The 17,325-nt window shown below is 40.0% G+C and overlaps 1 protein-coding gene across 1 annotated transcript in view; it reads left to right on the top strand.

Moving 5' to 3' along the window:
• Window positions 1-17,325, top strand: part of PPIL4 (peptidylprolyl isomerase like 4) — a 57,842-nt gene that overhangs the window by 13,234 nt on the left and 27,283 nt on the right. The window contains exons 8-9 of the mRNA XM_007943202.2: window positions 3,463-3,587; window positions 10,514-10,580. Of these exons, the coding sequence (XP_007941393.1) occupies window positions 3,463-3,587; window positions 10,514-10,580 (192 nt within the window). The remainder of the gene's footprint in view (window positions 1-3,462; window positions 3,588-10,513; window positions 10,581-17,325) is intronic.

Here is a 17,325-nt window from a genome sequence, read left to right as displayed (position 1 = left end):
ATGGGCTCAAGTATAGCAGGGATTGTGGGGCTGGCGCGGGATCGGGCAGTGTTTCGTTCTGCTGTGCATGGGGTCGCTATGAGTCGGAAACGACTCCACGGCACTTAACAACAACAACACACAAATTATTTTTACTTGACCATTTGAAACTGCGTATGTCATTCACCTTTACCTCTTACATCAGTGTGTATTTTTCATAAGAGCAGCAATGTTATCTTACAGTTTAACAGTACTCTCACCAAAATCAGGAAATTTAAAATTGATAGAAATTGTGGTTCATGTTCCAATTTTATCAGTTTCAATAATATTCTTTATAGTTTTTCCCTCCTTTAGTCTAGAATCCAGCCCATTATCTATCATATGTTGCATTTAGTTGTTGTGCCACTTTAGTCTTTAATCTGGAAAAGTTCCTAACATGTCTTCATCTTTCGTGACATTGACATTTTTGAAGAACACAGGTCTCCTGTTACCTCTTGATTAGATCCAGGCAGAATACTACATAAATGGTGTTGTGTCCTTCTCAGATGTCACATCTTGAGGCATGCAATATCCATCTACCCCTCATTGGAAGATCATCATTTTGATCACTTGATCAAGGAAATCCACTGCCTGGCGTCTCCATTGCATATTTTCTGTTTTTCCTTTTAATTTATAAGCAGATGGTGGCAAAGCACTTTGAGACCTTCCGAATATCTTGTTCCTTATCAGAATTTCACTCTCGGTTTCTTGCTCGTTCATTATTCTTGCTGGATTAAGTCTTGACTCTGATGGTTGCAAAGTGATGATTTTCTAACTTTAACACTCCTGCATTTATCAGCAGGCATTCTACTGTCAAGAATCCCCCTCCTTTCTTATCCCTTTCATCTCTTCATTATCAGTATGATCTTGTGGATTCCTGTTTTAAAAAATAGATCATAATACATTCCTGTCCCTGTTTTGGTGTTCAAATTGTCCAAGATTTCAAGCTGGATTCTGTGTACTTTTGATTCTCATTATTAACAAATTCTGTCTTTCATTTTCATTCCTGAGCACATTTCTCTTTATTTTTATGTAATATAGTGATAATTTAACTGGTATTTTGCAAGATTAGTTTTGAACTTCATAGTTATTAAGACTGTACAGTTCCTTATACTATTTTATAATTAGGTTTGACTACTCTACAGCAGTTTTTTTTCTCCTTTATTCCTCCCACCTCCTCCCTAGAGTTATGTCTTCCCTGTATCCTTCCCTCCCATGCACTCCTGCCCCTCTGAGCTGTCTCCCTTTGCAAACACTGCCCTTCTGTTCTCCCACGGTTGATTGCTCAAAGGAGTGTATCTACCTGATGTAAATGTTCACCCATATGCTTGCTTGTCTTTGTTTGGATGGAAGCCACAGGAGTGAGTTGAGTTCCAGATCTGAAGGATAAGTAGGGTCCACAATCTCAGGGGACCCACCAGCCTCCATCAGACCAGCAAACCTGGTCTTTTTTTTTATGATTTTTGAGTTTTATTTCACATTGTTTTCCTACTCTATCCAAGATCTCCAGCACCGATCCACTTCCTGAGTGGTTCACAGTGGTAGCCAGGCACCATCTAGTTCTTCTGGTCTCATAGTCATATAGGCTGAGGATCACATGGCCCACTAGTCCCTTAGACTAATTGTTACCATGCATCTTTGCTTTTCTTCATTCTTCTTTCCTCTGGATAAGGGGAGACCCATTGTTACATCTAGTTGGCTGCTTGCAAGCTTTCAAGACCCTAGTCGCTATTCACCAAAGTAGGATATAGAACTGTGTTTTCGTGTACCTTGTTATGCCACCCGAGCTCAATGTCCACTGTGACCACGTTCCCTAACCCACAAGTCCAGCTACTTACTCCCTTAGGGTTGCTGGCTATGGCCAGTAAGCCACCACTACCTTGTCCATTGTCAGCTCTGCTATACACCTGGACATTCTTATAGCACAGACAAATATGCATGTAGAACCATCATCTGCCAGTACTATACATGGTCTTGGGCACACTCACCCCTGCCTCGACATACCTGATCATTCAGCCTGACCCCCATCTATTCACCCGTGGATCAATGACTGCCATCACTGACAGTGCAGTGCTGTACATGCAAAAGGGTTCATCCTTGTCTCTACCTCCTATGTACCTCTCTATGTCTTCCTCAGTGTTACTGTGTTGATAACGCACATTTGATACATTGCCCTTCCCTTCACCCAAATCAGTACTTGTCTCTACCAATTTAGCAGTGTTCCCTCTCCTCCCCTCCCATCCCTGGTAACCAACAAAGAAAGTTTCCTTCCATACATAAATGTTTCCTTGACTGGTTAGCTCATCCCCTTAATGTGTTGTCATATTTATTATTGGACATGAATTATTGTTATCTTTGATAGACTTCAGAACATTGAGCATATCATCCTGCATTTGTTACTGTTGCTTTTTACTGTTCCTGATTTTAGGGTTTTTTTTGCATGTTTATCCAAGAGGAGACATTATATAAGATAATCTTATCAGAAATCATCTTTTAAGAGTCTTTGGATCAGTGTATAATACTGCATCTATAGAAAGGAATATCATTGCTCCATTTAAAGATTCATGGGAAATCAGTTTTCTCACAGTGAAATCAATACCATCATCATGATTGTTCTGTCTCATTGCTGGGTTCTTCAGGAAATGGTGTGCTCTACACTGTGCTGTAGTTAACTGTGAAGTTGACATACTGAAGTGGAAGATGATACTGAGGGTGAGAAAACAAAGCTAGAAACAGTATCTAGGAATTGTTGCTGTTCCATCTTGAATAGCAATGTGGAAAGAATTGGACTTTATAAGCTGCAGAATGTTACATTCAGTATGATAAAGTAGGATTATGCAAGGGACTGGCTGAAAGAAAAACAAAAGCAGGATATTAGTTATCTCTGGTGAGAGAAGCAGAGGGGTGATGGGATGAGGGAATGTTTCATTTCTTAAGCTAGGTGGTACATCATAGATGTTTTTTGTTTTCATGTTTCATTAATTAGATATACTTGACATAAATCCTACTTTATTTTAATATATCAAATACTTTAAAAAAAGAAAAAAGAAAAAGTAGGGATAAAGTTGGGATTTTGAAGCCAGATAGACTAGGGTAAATCCCAGCTCTAGTGCTTACCACTGTGTGGCCTTGGGCAAGTTATTTATTTAACCTTTTGGAATTTTATTTTACTCATCTTTGAATTGAAGATTACAGGGTTTTAAGAATTAGGTATAAAGTACCAAGCATAGTGTTCACACAAAGTAGATGTCAGGTGAATATTAGGTATTTTTATTGTTACTACCAGGAACAAAATAATTTTAAATTTTGAAATCTTACTCAGATTTATTTTCCTGCCAGCAGTTTATATAATAGTGTAAATTTGGTTGTTGGCATTGTGGGCTTGAATAGGGTATTTAGGATGGAAACTAAACAATTTGATTTATGTTCTTATGTATAATTTAGGTGGGAGATCTACCGGATGCAGACATTAAACCTCCAGAAAACGTGTTGTTTGTGTGTAAATTGAATCCAGTGACCACAGATGAAGATCTGGAGATAATATTTTCAAGATTTGGGCCAATCAGAAGGTAATTAATACCTAGAATTACTGAAAGGGTTAGAAAAACTAGATAATAATTGATTATTTCCTAATATATATGTGTTTTTTTTTTAAATACATTTTACTAAAACATAATTTGTGTACAGTGAAATGCACAAAACTAAAGTGACATGGGGTGGGCGTGGGCGTGGGGCTCAGTGGCTGCTTTTTGCTTGGGGGGTGGCTCTGTTTTAAGGCCAGGGCCTGAGGTAGACGGGTGTGGCGTACAGGGGCTGCTTTTCACTTGGGGGCAGCTGTATTTTAAGGCCAGGCCCCGAGATAGGGGAGTGCTGGGCTTGGGGCCTACTTTTCGCGTGAGAGTGGTACTATTCTAAAACTGGGGCCAGAGGTGGTGGGTGCAGGACTCGGGGGCTGCTTTTTGCTTGGGGACAACTCTATTTTAAGGCCAGGGCCCTAGCTAGGTGGGCTTGGGGCTCGGGAGCTGCTTTTCACTTGGAGGTGGCTCTGTTTTAAGGCCGGGGCCCAAGGGAGATAGGTGGACATGGGGCTTGGGGGTTGGTTTTCACTTGGAGGCAGCTCTATTTTAAGGCTGGGGCCTGAGGTAGGCGGGCGCAGAGGGGTTAGGAACAACTAAGGGAGACGAATTTTTCTTGTCAGTTTGTCATACTGTGGTGGCTTACATATTGCTGTGAGGCTGGAGGATATGCCACCAGGGTTGCAAAATGCCAGCAGGGTTACCCATGGTGGACAGGTTTAGCGGAACTTCCAGATTAAGACAGAGTCGGAAGAAGGAAGAGGCCACCTACTTCTCAAACAATGGGCCGGTGAAAACCTTGTGAATAGTGGTGAAACACTGATATATTACTGGAAAATTGAAAAATATTGATATATTACTGGAAAACTTTATGAATAACCCTTGAAACATTGTCTGATATAGTGCTGGAAGATGAGCCTATCTGGTTGGAAGGCATTCAAAATTTGAGAAAGAGCTGACTCCTCAAAGTAGAGACAACAATGATATAGATAGAGTAAAGCTTTTGGGACTTGCATTGGCTGATATGGTACGACTCAAAATGAGAAGAAACAGATGCAAACATGCATTAATAATTGGAACATGGAATGTGTGAAGTATGAATCTAGGAAAAAGGGAAGTTGTCAGAAATGAAATAGAATGCATGAAGATTGATATCCTAGGCATTAGTGAGCTGAAATGGGCTGGTTTTGGCCATTTTTAATCAGACAACCATGTGATCTGCTATGCCGGGAATGACAAATTGAAGAGGAATGGTGTGGCATTCATCGTCACAAAGACTTTCAAGATCTATCCTGAAGTACAACACTGTCAGTGATAGGATGATGACCATATGCCTACAAGGAAGACCGGTTAATACTACTATTACTGAATTTTATGGACCAACCACCAGAGCCAAAGACGAGGAAATTGAAAATTTCTACCAACTTCTGCAGTCTGAATTTGAATGAGCATACTATCAAGATGTGTTGATTATCATTGGTGACTGGAATGCAAAAGTTGGAAACAAGAGTTACCAGTAGTTGGAAAATATGGCCTTGGTGACAGAAGTAACACTGGAGATTGCATGACGGAATTTTGCAAGACCAATGATTTATTCATTGCAAATACATTTTTTCAACAACATAATGGCTATACATGTGGACTTCATCAGATGGAATACACAGGAATTAGATTGACTACTTTTGTGGTAAGAGGTGATGATGGAGAAGTTCAGTATTTTTGGGCAAAACAAGGCCAGGAGCTGACTATGGAACAGACCATCAACTGCTTATGTGCACGTTCAAGTTGAACTTGAAGACAATTAAAACAATTCCAGAAGAGCCAAAATATGACCTTGATTATATCCCTCATGAATTTAGAGACCATTTAAAGAATAGATTTGATGCATTGAACACCAATGACTGAAAACCAGAGGAATTGTAGGATGACCTCAAGAACATCATCCATGAAGAAAGCAAGAGGTCATTAAAAAGATAAGGAAGAAAAGACCAAAATGGATGTCAGAAGAGACTCTGAAACTTGCCCTTGAGTGGAGAGTAGCTAAAGCAAATGGAAGAAATGACAAGATAAAAGAGCTGAACAGAAGATTTCAAAGAGCAGCTCAAGAAGACAAAGCCAATTACTATAATGAAATGTGCAAAGACCTGGAGTTTGAAAACCAAAAGGGAAGAACGTACTCAGCATTTCTCAAGCTGAAAGAACTGAGGAAAAAAATTAAGCCTTGAGTTGCAGTTGAAAGATTCTATGGGCAAAATATTGAATGATGCAGGAAACATCAAAAGAAGATGGACGGAATATACAGAGTCACTATCAAAAAGAATCGGTCAATGTTCATCCATTTGAGGAGGTGGCATAATCAAGAACCGATGGTATTCAAGGAAGAAGTCAAAGCTGCACTGAGGACTTGATGAAGGACAAGGCTCCAGGAATTGATGGAATACCCATTGAGATGTTTTAACAAATGGATGCCATGCTGGAGGTACTCACTTGGCTATGCCAAGAGGTTTGGAAGACAGCTACCCAGCCAACTGACTGGAAAAGATCCATATTTATACGCATTCCAAAGAAAGGTGATCCCATAGAATGTAGAAATTATCGAACAATATCATTAATATCACATGCAAGTAAAATCTTACTGAAGATAATAGAAAAATGGCTGCAGCAGTATATTGACAGAGAGCTTCCAGAAATGCAGGTTTGATTCAGAAGAGGACAAGGAGTGAGGGATATCATTGTTGATGTCAGATGGATCTTAGCTGAAAGCAAAGAATACCAGAAAGTTGTTTATTTATGTTTTACTAACTATGCAAAAGCATCCGATTGTGTGGAACGTAACAAATTATGGATAACGTTGGAAAGTATGGGAATTCCAGAACACTTGATTTACTCACGAGGAACCTGTACATAGATCAGGAGGCTGTTGTTTGAACAGAACAAGGGAATACTGCATGGTTCAAAATCAAGAAGGGAGTGTGTTAAGGTTGTATCCTTTCACCATACTTATTCAATCTACACACTAAGCAAATAATCCGAGAAGTTGGATTATGTGAGGAAGAGTGTGGCATCAGAATTGGAGGAAGACTCATTAACAACCTGCGATAGGCAGATGACACACCTTTACTTGCTGAAAGTGATGACTCGAAGCACTTACTGATGAAGATCAAAGACTGCAGTCTGCAGTATGGATTACACTTAAATATAAAGAAAACAAAAATCCTCACACTAGTCTAATAAACAGACTCACAATGGAGAAAAGATTGAAGTTGTTAAGGACTTCATATTGCTTGGTTCTATAATCAACACCAGTGGAAGCAGAGGTCAGGACATCTGATGACGTATTGCATTGGGCAAATCTGCTGCAAAAGACCTGTTTCAGGTGCTGAAGAGCAAAGCTGTTTCCTTGAAGGCTAAGGTGCACCTAACCCAAGCCATGGTGCGGTGTAGTAAATTACACAGTGTGTCTTTTCTAGCCATAAGTCTTTGTGAATTCCATGGTGGAATTTGCCATGAGCAACCAAGTAGCTCCTGATTGTTAGTTATCCACCTGGGGTATTTCTTTGGAAGCAGCACAAAGTAATTTTCTGAGAAGTTTGCTCTCTCTCAGGTGTATGGAATTCTGATGTTGGGATTGGTTAGTTTGGCTACTCTGCCAGGCTCAAAAGGAGGCCTCCTAGAGTCAGAAGTAGTCTCCCTGACTGCTGGCTGAAAAAGATGTGCTGCTGAGAGATATACATTGCTGAAAAAGAGACACGCACTGCTGGGAGAGAGACACCGAGAGACAATTGCTAAAGGGGCAAGGAGGCCGCACCTTCTGATCTCCTCTAACCCCACAAGAGGAAGACTGAATCACCATCAGTAGCCCAAGGCCTATCCCTGCGAGACCAGACATGCTGCCTCCCTCCAGCCCTTTCCCCAACCCTGACACCAACTGCTCCTCCCATGGCTCCCACCACCTCTCTGCTGGGTTCGATAAATTCGCTGCAGTAGCCACACAGCTCACAGATTATGGGGTTTAGTAGGGAAGCACCAGGCTACAATTCAAGTTCAGGAACAATGCTCAGTCTCTCTCAGCCCACCGTGTCTCAGCCAACAGTCTCTCTCCCAGCAATGTGAGTCTCTCGTTGTCTGTCAGCTAGCTGCTGACTGAAAGATTGGTGGTTTGAACTGACCAGTTGTCTGTGGGTCAAAGATGTGGCAGTCTGCTTCTCTAAAGATTACAGCCTTGGAAACTCTGTGGAGCAGTTTTGCTCTGTCTTACAGGTTGCTGTGAGTTGCAATTGACTCAGTGGCAGTGGATTTAATAGCTACATGCTTAAATCTGAGCTGGGTTTATATTAAAATTCAAACTTTCTAAAGCATAAACTTACTAATATTTATATAAATATGAATGTGCGTATGTTATTTTACATTAATGTTAAATACTCCATAATTCATCAATATTTGCACTAGGAATGCATTATGATTATAAAATTTTCTTAGTAGTTGTTTACTTTTGCCAAAGGAAAATGAAATATTTTCGTTTTATTTTTCTTTTCAGTGCTTAGGGATTTAGAACCATGGGCTGAGAAAGGACATTTAGAGGAGAAACTAGATTAATTTAATTGCTGGCCTGGTGAACTATTTTATTTTTTCCAACTTTTTATTGTGATTTGGGTGAAAGTTTACAGAACATATTGGGGTTTCCCATTCAACAGTTCATACACGTTTTGTGACATTGATTGAAATCCCCACAGTAATCTTCCCACTTACTCCCTGTGTTTACTCTTTCCATTCGTTCTTCTTTCCTATCCCTTTGTGCATTCTGAGCTTTATCTCTGGGCAGATGCTGACCTTTTGATCTCATGTGGTTGTTTGTTTTAAGGAGTTTTGTTCCACATCCGCTCCCCACCCCCACTCTATCGAGGCCCTCCTATTTTGATCCCTTTTACAGTGGTCAGCAGTGATAGCCAGGCATCATCTAGTTCTTCTGGTCTTAGGGTTGTGGAGGCTGGGGTTCATGTGGTCCATTAGTCTTTTAGACTAATCGTTTACTTGAGTCTTTGATTTTCTTCACCCTTCTTTGCTATGGATCGGGAGAGACCAGTAGTTTCACCTTAGATAGCTGCTCACAAAGTTTTAAGATCCCAGTTGCTACTCACCAAAGTTGGATGTAGAACATTGTCTTTAATGGACTGTGTTATGCCAGTTGACCTTGATGTCCCCTGAGATTATGATCCTGAGCCACCTTGACCAGCATCTCATTCCCTCAAAGTGTTTGGTTATGGCTAAGAGATTTTCATGACTTTCCCCCCATATGGTCTACTGTATTTGTGGATATATGTGCAGCACTAGAGGATGTAGAACTGTGTTTTTTGTATTTGTTTTTAATTTTGTTGTGAAAGTTTACACAGCAAATTCATCTTCCATACTGCAATACAGAAGTAGAAATAGCCTCTGTCAAACCCTATATATATTGATGGGTGTAGTCCCATTTGCTTCCCACACCTGTTCACCTTGAATGTCTGTCTACGTACCTACTTAGCAATGGTTGTTATTTTTGCTATTGTAGGATTTTGTGTGTAATAGTATTTAATTTTATTGCCTTTAACTCTTGTGCTTCTCCCAGTGTCTTCCTTTGCCTTGATCGTTTTGTGCTCACCTTTCCTTTACGTATATTGCCTTTCCCTTCACTCAAGTTAATATGTGTCTATCTTCTAATTAATAGCTTACCCTCCTTTCCCCTCCCACACTTGGGTGCCTTCAAAGAGTGTTTGTTTCTGAATGAAAACCTTTCTTCACCTTTCACAGTTGTTGTTGTTGTTGTTGTTATGTGCCATCGAGTTGGCCCCGACTCATAGCGACCCCTCCTTGGGTTTCCGAGGCAGTATCACTACGGAAGTAGGATTGCCCAACCTTCCTTCCAAGGAGTGGCTGGTGGGTTTGAACCGCCAGCCGTCTGGTTAGCAGGCAAGTGTCTTAGCCACTATAGTTGTCTCATACAATATTTATCCTTTTTGGATAACCATTCACTGGACAAAGATATCATGTCTGGTAAGGTGGAGGGTCAGTGAAAGAGGGGAAGGCCCTCAACGTGATGGGTTGGCTCAGTGGCAGCGGCAATGGGCTCAAGTATAGCAAGGATCGTGGAGCTGGCGCAGGACCGGGCGGTGTTTCGTTCTGCACATAGGGTCGCTGTGAGTTGGAGATGACTCGATGGCACCTAACAACAACAACAAAAACAAATTTCACTCAGCATAATATCCCCTAGGTTCATCCATGTTGTGAAGTGTTTTGCAGATTCATCCGTGTTCTTAAACATTGCGTGGTATTCCATTGTATGTATGTATCGTAGTTTGTTTATCATTCATCTGTTGATGGGCATTTAGGTTATTTCCATCTCTTTGCTATTTTGAGTAGTGCTGTGGTGGACATGGGTGTCTATATATCTGTTCATGTCATAGCTCCTTCCTATTTCTCTAGGATATATAACTTTCAGTGAGATTGCTGGGTCATGTGGTATTTCTGTTTCCAGCTTTTTAAGGAATTGCCGTACTGTTTTCCACAGTGGTTGCTCCATTTTACAGTCCCAGCAGCAATGTATGATGTCTCCAGTCTCTCCACACCCTCACCAGCATTTATTGTTTTCTGTTTTTTGAACTTTGCTATTAATCCTGGGGTGAGTTGGCATCCCACTGTTGTTTTGATTTGCATCTCTCTAATGGCTAATGATCACAAGCATTTCTTCATGTATTTTTGGCTGCCTGAATGTCATCTGTGAAGTGATGAACTGTTTTTTTTAAATGAATTTGTTCTTGAAGAAATATAGTTCCATGAGTTGAATTTTGCTTTGTAGTAAGTGGCTTATTTTGTTTTTCATTCTTGAAGAGTAATAATGAATGCATTCTTTATTTTTAAAGTCACTGTTGAAAACTTTCTTGCAGTTGTGAAGTTATCCGGGATTGGAAGACAGGAGAATCTCTGTGCTATGCTTTTATTGAATTTGAAAAGGTAAGTCATAACATAGATGTGTGCAGTTTGATGTTTATTTTGTTCATATATCACATTAAAATGTAAAAAATTATAGAACTTCTCCAGTCTCTTAAGATTGGAAAATTAGCTTGCCCTGCCTGGGTGGTGCAGACAGTTTACACTCAGACTACTGACCTAAAGGTTGGCGGTTCAGACCTGTCCAGTGGTGCCACGGACGAAAGACTTGGCAGTCTTCTTTCATATATATTACAGCCAAGAAAACCCTGCAGAGCAATTCTACTGTGTAACACATGGGGTTGCTGTGAGTTGGAATAGACTCAGCAGTAGTGGGTTTATTTATTAATTTGGGTTTTTATTGTGATTTGGGTAAAAGTTTACAGAGTAAATTCATTTTCCATGCAGCATTTCATACACATTTTATCTCACGATAATGACCTCAATTCCCCATGGTTTAATGCTCTCTTCCCTATAGTTACCTCTTCCCTGTGTCCTTTCTTCCCATGTACTCCTGCCCTCTAAGCTGTCTCCCTGTGCAAACACTGCCCTTCTGTTCTCCCACAATTGATTGCTCCAAGGAGTGTATCTGCCTGATGTAAATGTTCACCCCATATGCCTATCTGTTACTTGGCTGAAAGCCACAGGAGTAAATTCAGTTCTAGACCTAAAGGGTAGCTAGGAGCCATAGTTTCAGGGGTCTCACCAGGCTCTATCAGACGAGCAAACCTGGTTTTTGGGTTTTATTCCACATTGTTCTCCCACTCTGTCCAGGATCTCCTGTACCAATCCCCCTGAGAGTGTTTGACAGTGGTAGCCAGGCACCATCTAGTTATTCTGGTCTCATGATCATATAGGCTGAGGATCACATGGCTTGCTAGTCCCTTGGACTAATTGTTACCATGTGTCTTTGCTTTTCTTCATTCTTCTTTGCTCTGGATGAGGAGAGACCCATTGTTGCATCCAGATGGCTGCTTGCAACCTTTTAGGATCCTAGTTGCTACTCACCAAAGTAGGATATAGAATAATCTTTTTTTTTTTTTTAAATTTTATTGTGATTTGGGTGAAAGTTTACAGAGCAAATTCATCTTCCATACAGCAATTCACATATACTTTGTCTCATGACATTGACTGCAGTCTCCCACAGTGCAATAGCTCTCCTCCCACTTCCTCCCCATTGCTACCTCCTCCCTGTGTCCTTCTCTCCCATGCACTCCTGCCCGCAGAGCTGTCTCCCTGTGCATACACAGCTCTTCTATTCTCCTATGATTGATCTCTCCAAGAAGAGTATCTACCTTATGTAAATGTTCAGCTCACATGCCTGTCTTTTATTTGGCTGGAAGCTACAGAAGTGGGTTCAATTCCAGACCTGAAGGGCAGCTATATGGCATGGTCTCAGTGGCTCCACCAGACTCTATCAGACCAGCAAACCTGGTCCCCCTTTTTTTTTTTTTTTTTTTAAATAATTTTGAGTTTTGTTCCACATTGTTCTCCCACTCTATCTAGGATCTTTTACACAAATCCCCCTCCTAGTGGTTGACGTTGGTAGCCAGGCACCATCTAGTTATTCTGGTCTCATAGTTGTATAGGCTGTGGATCACATGGTGTACCAGTTGCTTGGACTAATTGTTTCCATGTGTCTTTGGTTTTCTTTATTCTTGATTGCTCTGGAAGAGGAGAAACCCATTGTTGCATCTAGATGGCCACTTGAAAGCTTTTAAGATCCCAGTTGCTACTCACCAAAGTAGGATGTAGAGCAATGTTTTTGTGTAGTGTGTTTTGCCAATTGAGCGTCATGTCCCCTGCGACCATGGTGCCAAGCCCACAGGTCCAACTACTCACTCCCTCTCGGTAGCTGGCTGTGGCCAAGAAGTAACCATAACCTTGTCTTTTGTCAGTGCTACTATACACCTGGACATTCTTACAGCACATACAAATACACATGTAGAAACATCATCTGCCAACCCCATATATGGTGGGCAAACTACCTCTTGCCTAGACATTATCTGCCAACTCTCTATACATGGTCATGTGCACACTCCTAGAACAATGTTTTTGTGTAGTATATTATGCCAATTGGGAGCTCTGGTGGCATAGTGCCTAAGGCATTTGACTATTAACCAGAAGGCTGGTGGTTCAAACCCATCAGGTACTCCTTGGAAGGAAGATGAGGCAATCTACTTCTGTAGTGGTACTGTCTGGGAAACCCATAGGAGAGGTCGCTGTGAGTCAAATCTGACTTGATGGCAGTGAGGGGTTTTTTTTTTTTTTTTTTGAGTTACGCCAGTTGAGCTTGATGTCATCTATGACCATGGTCCTGAGCCCACAGGCCCACCTACTTGCTCCCTCGGAGTAGCTGACTGTGGCCAAGAAGTCACCATAACCTTATCTCTTGTCAGCTCTACTATACACCTGGACATTCTTACAGCACATACAAATACACATGTAGAAACTTCATCTGCTAACCCCATACATGGTCATGGGCATACTACCTCTTGCCTAGACATACTTGATCGTTCAGCCTGACCAACCATCTATCCACCTGTGGATCAATGCTTGCCATCACTGACAACATAGTACTGTGTACACAAAGTGTTTCATCTTTGTTGTCTGTACCTTCCCTGCACTTCTCTATCTTCATCTTCATCATTGCTCCTTTGTTGATCACTCGCATTTGTTACATTGCCCTTGCCTTCACCCAAATCAATACTTGTCTCTACCTATCTAGCAGTGTTTCCTCCCCTCCCCTCCCCCCATAACCAACAAAGAAAGTTTTGTTCTCTATATAAACCTTTCCTTGACTTTTTACAATAATAAACTATTACAATATTTGCCCTTGTGTGATTGACTTACTTCATGTAGCATAATGTCCTCCAAGTTCATCCATGTTATGTGGTGTTTTGTTGATTCTACATTATTCTCTAGTGTTGCATAGTATTCCATTATGTGTATGTACCATAGTTTGGCTATCCATTCTTCTGTTGATGGGCACCTAGGTTGTTTCCACCTTTCAGCTAGTGCTGTGATGAACATGGGTGTGTATATATCTGTTCTTGTCTTGCCTCTCACTTCTTTAGGATATATACCTAGTAATGGGATTGCTGGATCAAATGGTATTTCTAATTCCAACTTTTTAAGGAGTCGCCATACTGCTTTCCACAGTGGTTGTATCATTTTACAGTCCCACTAGCAGTGTGTGAGACTTCCAGTCTCTCCACATCCTCGTCAGCATTTGTTGTTTTCTGCCTTGTTGAACTTTGCTATCAGTGCTGAGGCCGGAAGGTATCTTGTGGTTTGATTTGCATCTCTCTAATGGCTAATGAGGAGCTCTGGTAGCATAGTGCCTAAGGCACTTGACTACTAACCAGAAGGCTGGTGGTTCAAACCCACTAGCCACTCCTCGGAAGGAAGGTTGGGCAATCTACTTCCGTAGCGATGTGAGGTATGGATCTTGTTTCATTTTTCTGGAAATGGATATCCAGTTTTGCCAGCATCATTTGTTTAAGAGATTTAATAAATCTCTTTAAAATCAGTGGATTTTGGCCCTTTGTCAAAAATCAGCTGACCATACGCAGGTCGACAGATCTATTTCTGAGTTCTCAATTCTGTTCCACTGGTCTTTGTGTCCCAATACCAGGCATTTTGACTACTGTGGTTTTGTGTGAGACCTCCTACTTTGTTCTTCGATTATGCTTTGCTTATTTGAGATCTCTTTCCATATGAAGTTAGTGATTGGTTTTTCCATATCCTCAGAAAATGTTGATGGAATCTGAATTGGGATTGTGTTGAATGTATAAATTGCCTGAGTAGAATTGATATTTTCACAATGTTCAATCTTCCTATCCATGAACATGGTATATTCTTCCATTTATGTAGATCTCTTGGCGGTTTCTTGAAGTGCTGTATTGTTGTTGTTGTTGTTGTTATTTGCCGTCGAGTCGGCCCCGACTCATAGCGACCCCTCCTTGGGTTTCCGAGGCAGTATCACTACGGAAGTAGGATTGCCCAACCCTTCCTTCTGAGGAGTGGCTGGTGGGTTTGAACCGCCAGCCTTTTGGTTAGCAGTCAAGTGCCTTAGGCACTATGCTACCAGAGCTCCTAAATTGTAAATGATATTGATTTCCTTATTTCCTTTTCAGCAGTCTCTTTGCAGGTGTAGAGGAATCCAACTGGTTTTTGGATGTTGATCTTGTATCCTGCCACTGTGCTAAATCTCTCAATTAGTTCCAGTAGTATTTTTGCTGAGTCTTTTGGGTTTTCTATGTATAGGATCATATCATCAGCAAATAAGGATAGTTTTACTTCTTTCTTATACATTTGGATGCATTTGGTTTCCTTGCCTTATTGCCCTGGCTAGGACTGCCAGTACAATGTTGACTAGAAGTGGTGATAGAGGCATCATTGTCTGGTTCCTGTTTGCAAGGGGTATGGTTTCAGTCTCTCTCCTTTGAGAATAATGTTGGCTGTTGGTTTTGCATGTATGCCCTTTATTATGTTGAGGATTTTCCCTTTTATTCCTATTTTGCTGAGAGTTTTTATCAGCAATGGGTGTTGGATTTTATGAAATGCCTTTTCTGCATTGATTGACATGATGATGTGGTTTTTTTCTTTGTTTTATTTATGTGGCAGATGACATTGATTGTTTTTCTAATGTTGAACTATCCTTGCATACCTGGTATGAACCCCACTTGGTCATAATGTATTAGTTTTTTGATATACTATTGGATACTATTGTCTAGGATTTTGTTTAAGATTTTTACATGTATATTCATGAGAGACACTGGTGTGTAGTTTTCCTTTTTAGTGATGTCTTTGCCTGGTTTTGGTATCAAGGTTATGCTTACTTCATAAAATGAATTTGGGAGGATTCCATCCTTTTCTATGTTCTGGAATAGTTTGAGTAAGATTGGTGTCAGTTTTTCTTTGAACATTTGGTAGAATTCTCCAGTGAAACCATCTGGACCAAGACTCTTTTTTTGTTGGTAATTTTTTTATGACCTGTTCAATTTCTTCTTTTGTTATGGGCTTGTGCAAATTTTCTACCTCAGTCTGTGTTAGTTTAGTTAAGTAGTATGCTTCTAGAAATCTGTCCATTTCTTGTAGATTTTCAAATTTGTTTGAGTACAATTCTTTATACTGTCCTGATATTATCCTTTCATTTTAGTTGGTTCTGTTGTGATGTTGCCCAATTTGTTTCTTGTTTGTGTTGTTTATATTCTGTCCCTTTTTTCCTTTGTTAAATTTGCCAGCGACTTGTCAATTTTATTAATCTTTTCAGAAAACCAACTTTTAGTTTTACTGACTTTTTCCTGTTATTTTTCTCTTTTCTATTTCATTTATTTGTGTTCAAATCTTTATTGTTTCTTTTCTCTTGGTTAATATAGGCTTTTTTTGCTGTTCTTTTTCTAGTTGTTGGAGATGTTGGGTTAAGGTGTTGATTTTAACTCTTTCTTCTTTTTTGATTCATGCATTTATTGCTATAAATTGGCCTCTGATCACTGTTTTTGCGGTGTCCCAAAGATTTTGGTATGTTGTGTCTTCATTCTTGTTTGATTTGAGGAATTTCTTCTATTACCCAATAGTTTTTAAGGAGGATTTATTCAGTTTCCATGTGTTTGCTCTTTTTCCATTGATATTCCTATTGTTGATTTCTAATTGTATAGCATTGTGTTCTGAGAAGATGCTTTGCAGTATTTCATTGTTTTTAAATTTATCGAGGCTTGATTTGGGGCCTAACATATAGTCTGTCCAGGAGAATGTTCCATGTGTGCTGGAAAAAAAAAAAAATGTATATTGGGTTGTTGTTGGGTGAAGTGCTCTGTAGATGTCTATAAGGTCAAGTTGGTGGATTGTATTGTTTCTTCTGTGTCTTTTTTGAGTTTATTTCCAGTTGTTCTATCTTTGATTGAAAGTGGCGTATGGAAGTCTTCTACTATTACTGTCGAGTCATCTAATTTTTTTTTAATTCTGTTAAAGTCAGATTTATGCATTTTGGGGCTCCTTCATTGGGTGCATAGCTATTCAATATGGTTATGTCCTCTTGTTCACTTGATCCTTTAATCATTATATAATGTCCTCCCTTGTTTGTTATGGTGGTTTTTGTCTTAAAGTCAGTTTTACCAGAAATTAGTATTGCCACACTTCTGCTCTTGTGTTCATTGCCATTTGCTTGATGTATCCTTTTCCAATCTTTGATTTTTATTCTATCTTTGTCTTTGTCTCTAAGGTATGTCTCTTGTAGACAGCATACTGGTGGGTTATGTTTTCTTGTCGGCAACCTTTGTCTCTCGAGTGGTACATTTAATCCATTGACATTCAGTGTAATTGTCAACAAGTATGAATTGGTTCCTGTCATTTTGTTCTGTATTTTTTCATGATGTGGCTGATTTCTTTGTTCCATATATTCCGTGCTGATTTCATTTTGTTTATGACTCGTGTTATCATTTCCTTTGTTGCTGTTTTAGTATTTGCTAAATATTTATATTTTTCCTCTCTTTTATTTTGATACAGAGGTTTCATTTTTCTCTCAGGTTATCCTGTGATTTATAGTTTTCTTCTCAAGTTTAGAATAGTCCATTCTATCTTGGAATTATTGCGGCTTCCTCAGCATTTAGAAGTTCTATAACTACAGTATTTATTCCATCTTTTTGGTTTGTAGTTGTCCTCATTTGCCAGATGATGTCTCTGGTTTCCTGTTTACAATCTTGTAAGCTTATTTTACTTCGGATACTTCCATAACTGGGTTGGTTTTTGGATTATGTCATCATGC

This window comes from Orycteropus afer, unplaced genomic scaffold (assembly GCF_000298275.1).
Source record: "Orycteropus afer afer isolate SDZICR_OR568_19922 unplaced genomic scaffold, OryAfe1.0 scaffold00101, whole genome shotgun sequence".
Lineage (NCBI taxonomy): Eukaryota > Metazoa > Chordata > Mammalia > Tubulidentata > Orycteropodidae > Orycteropus > Orycteropus afer.
This window is presented reverse-complemented; position numbering and strand designations above follow the sequence as displayed.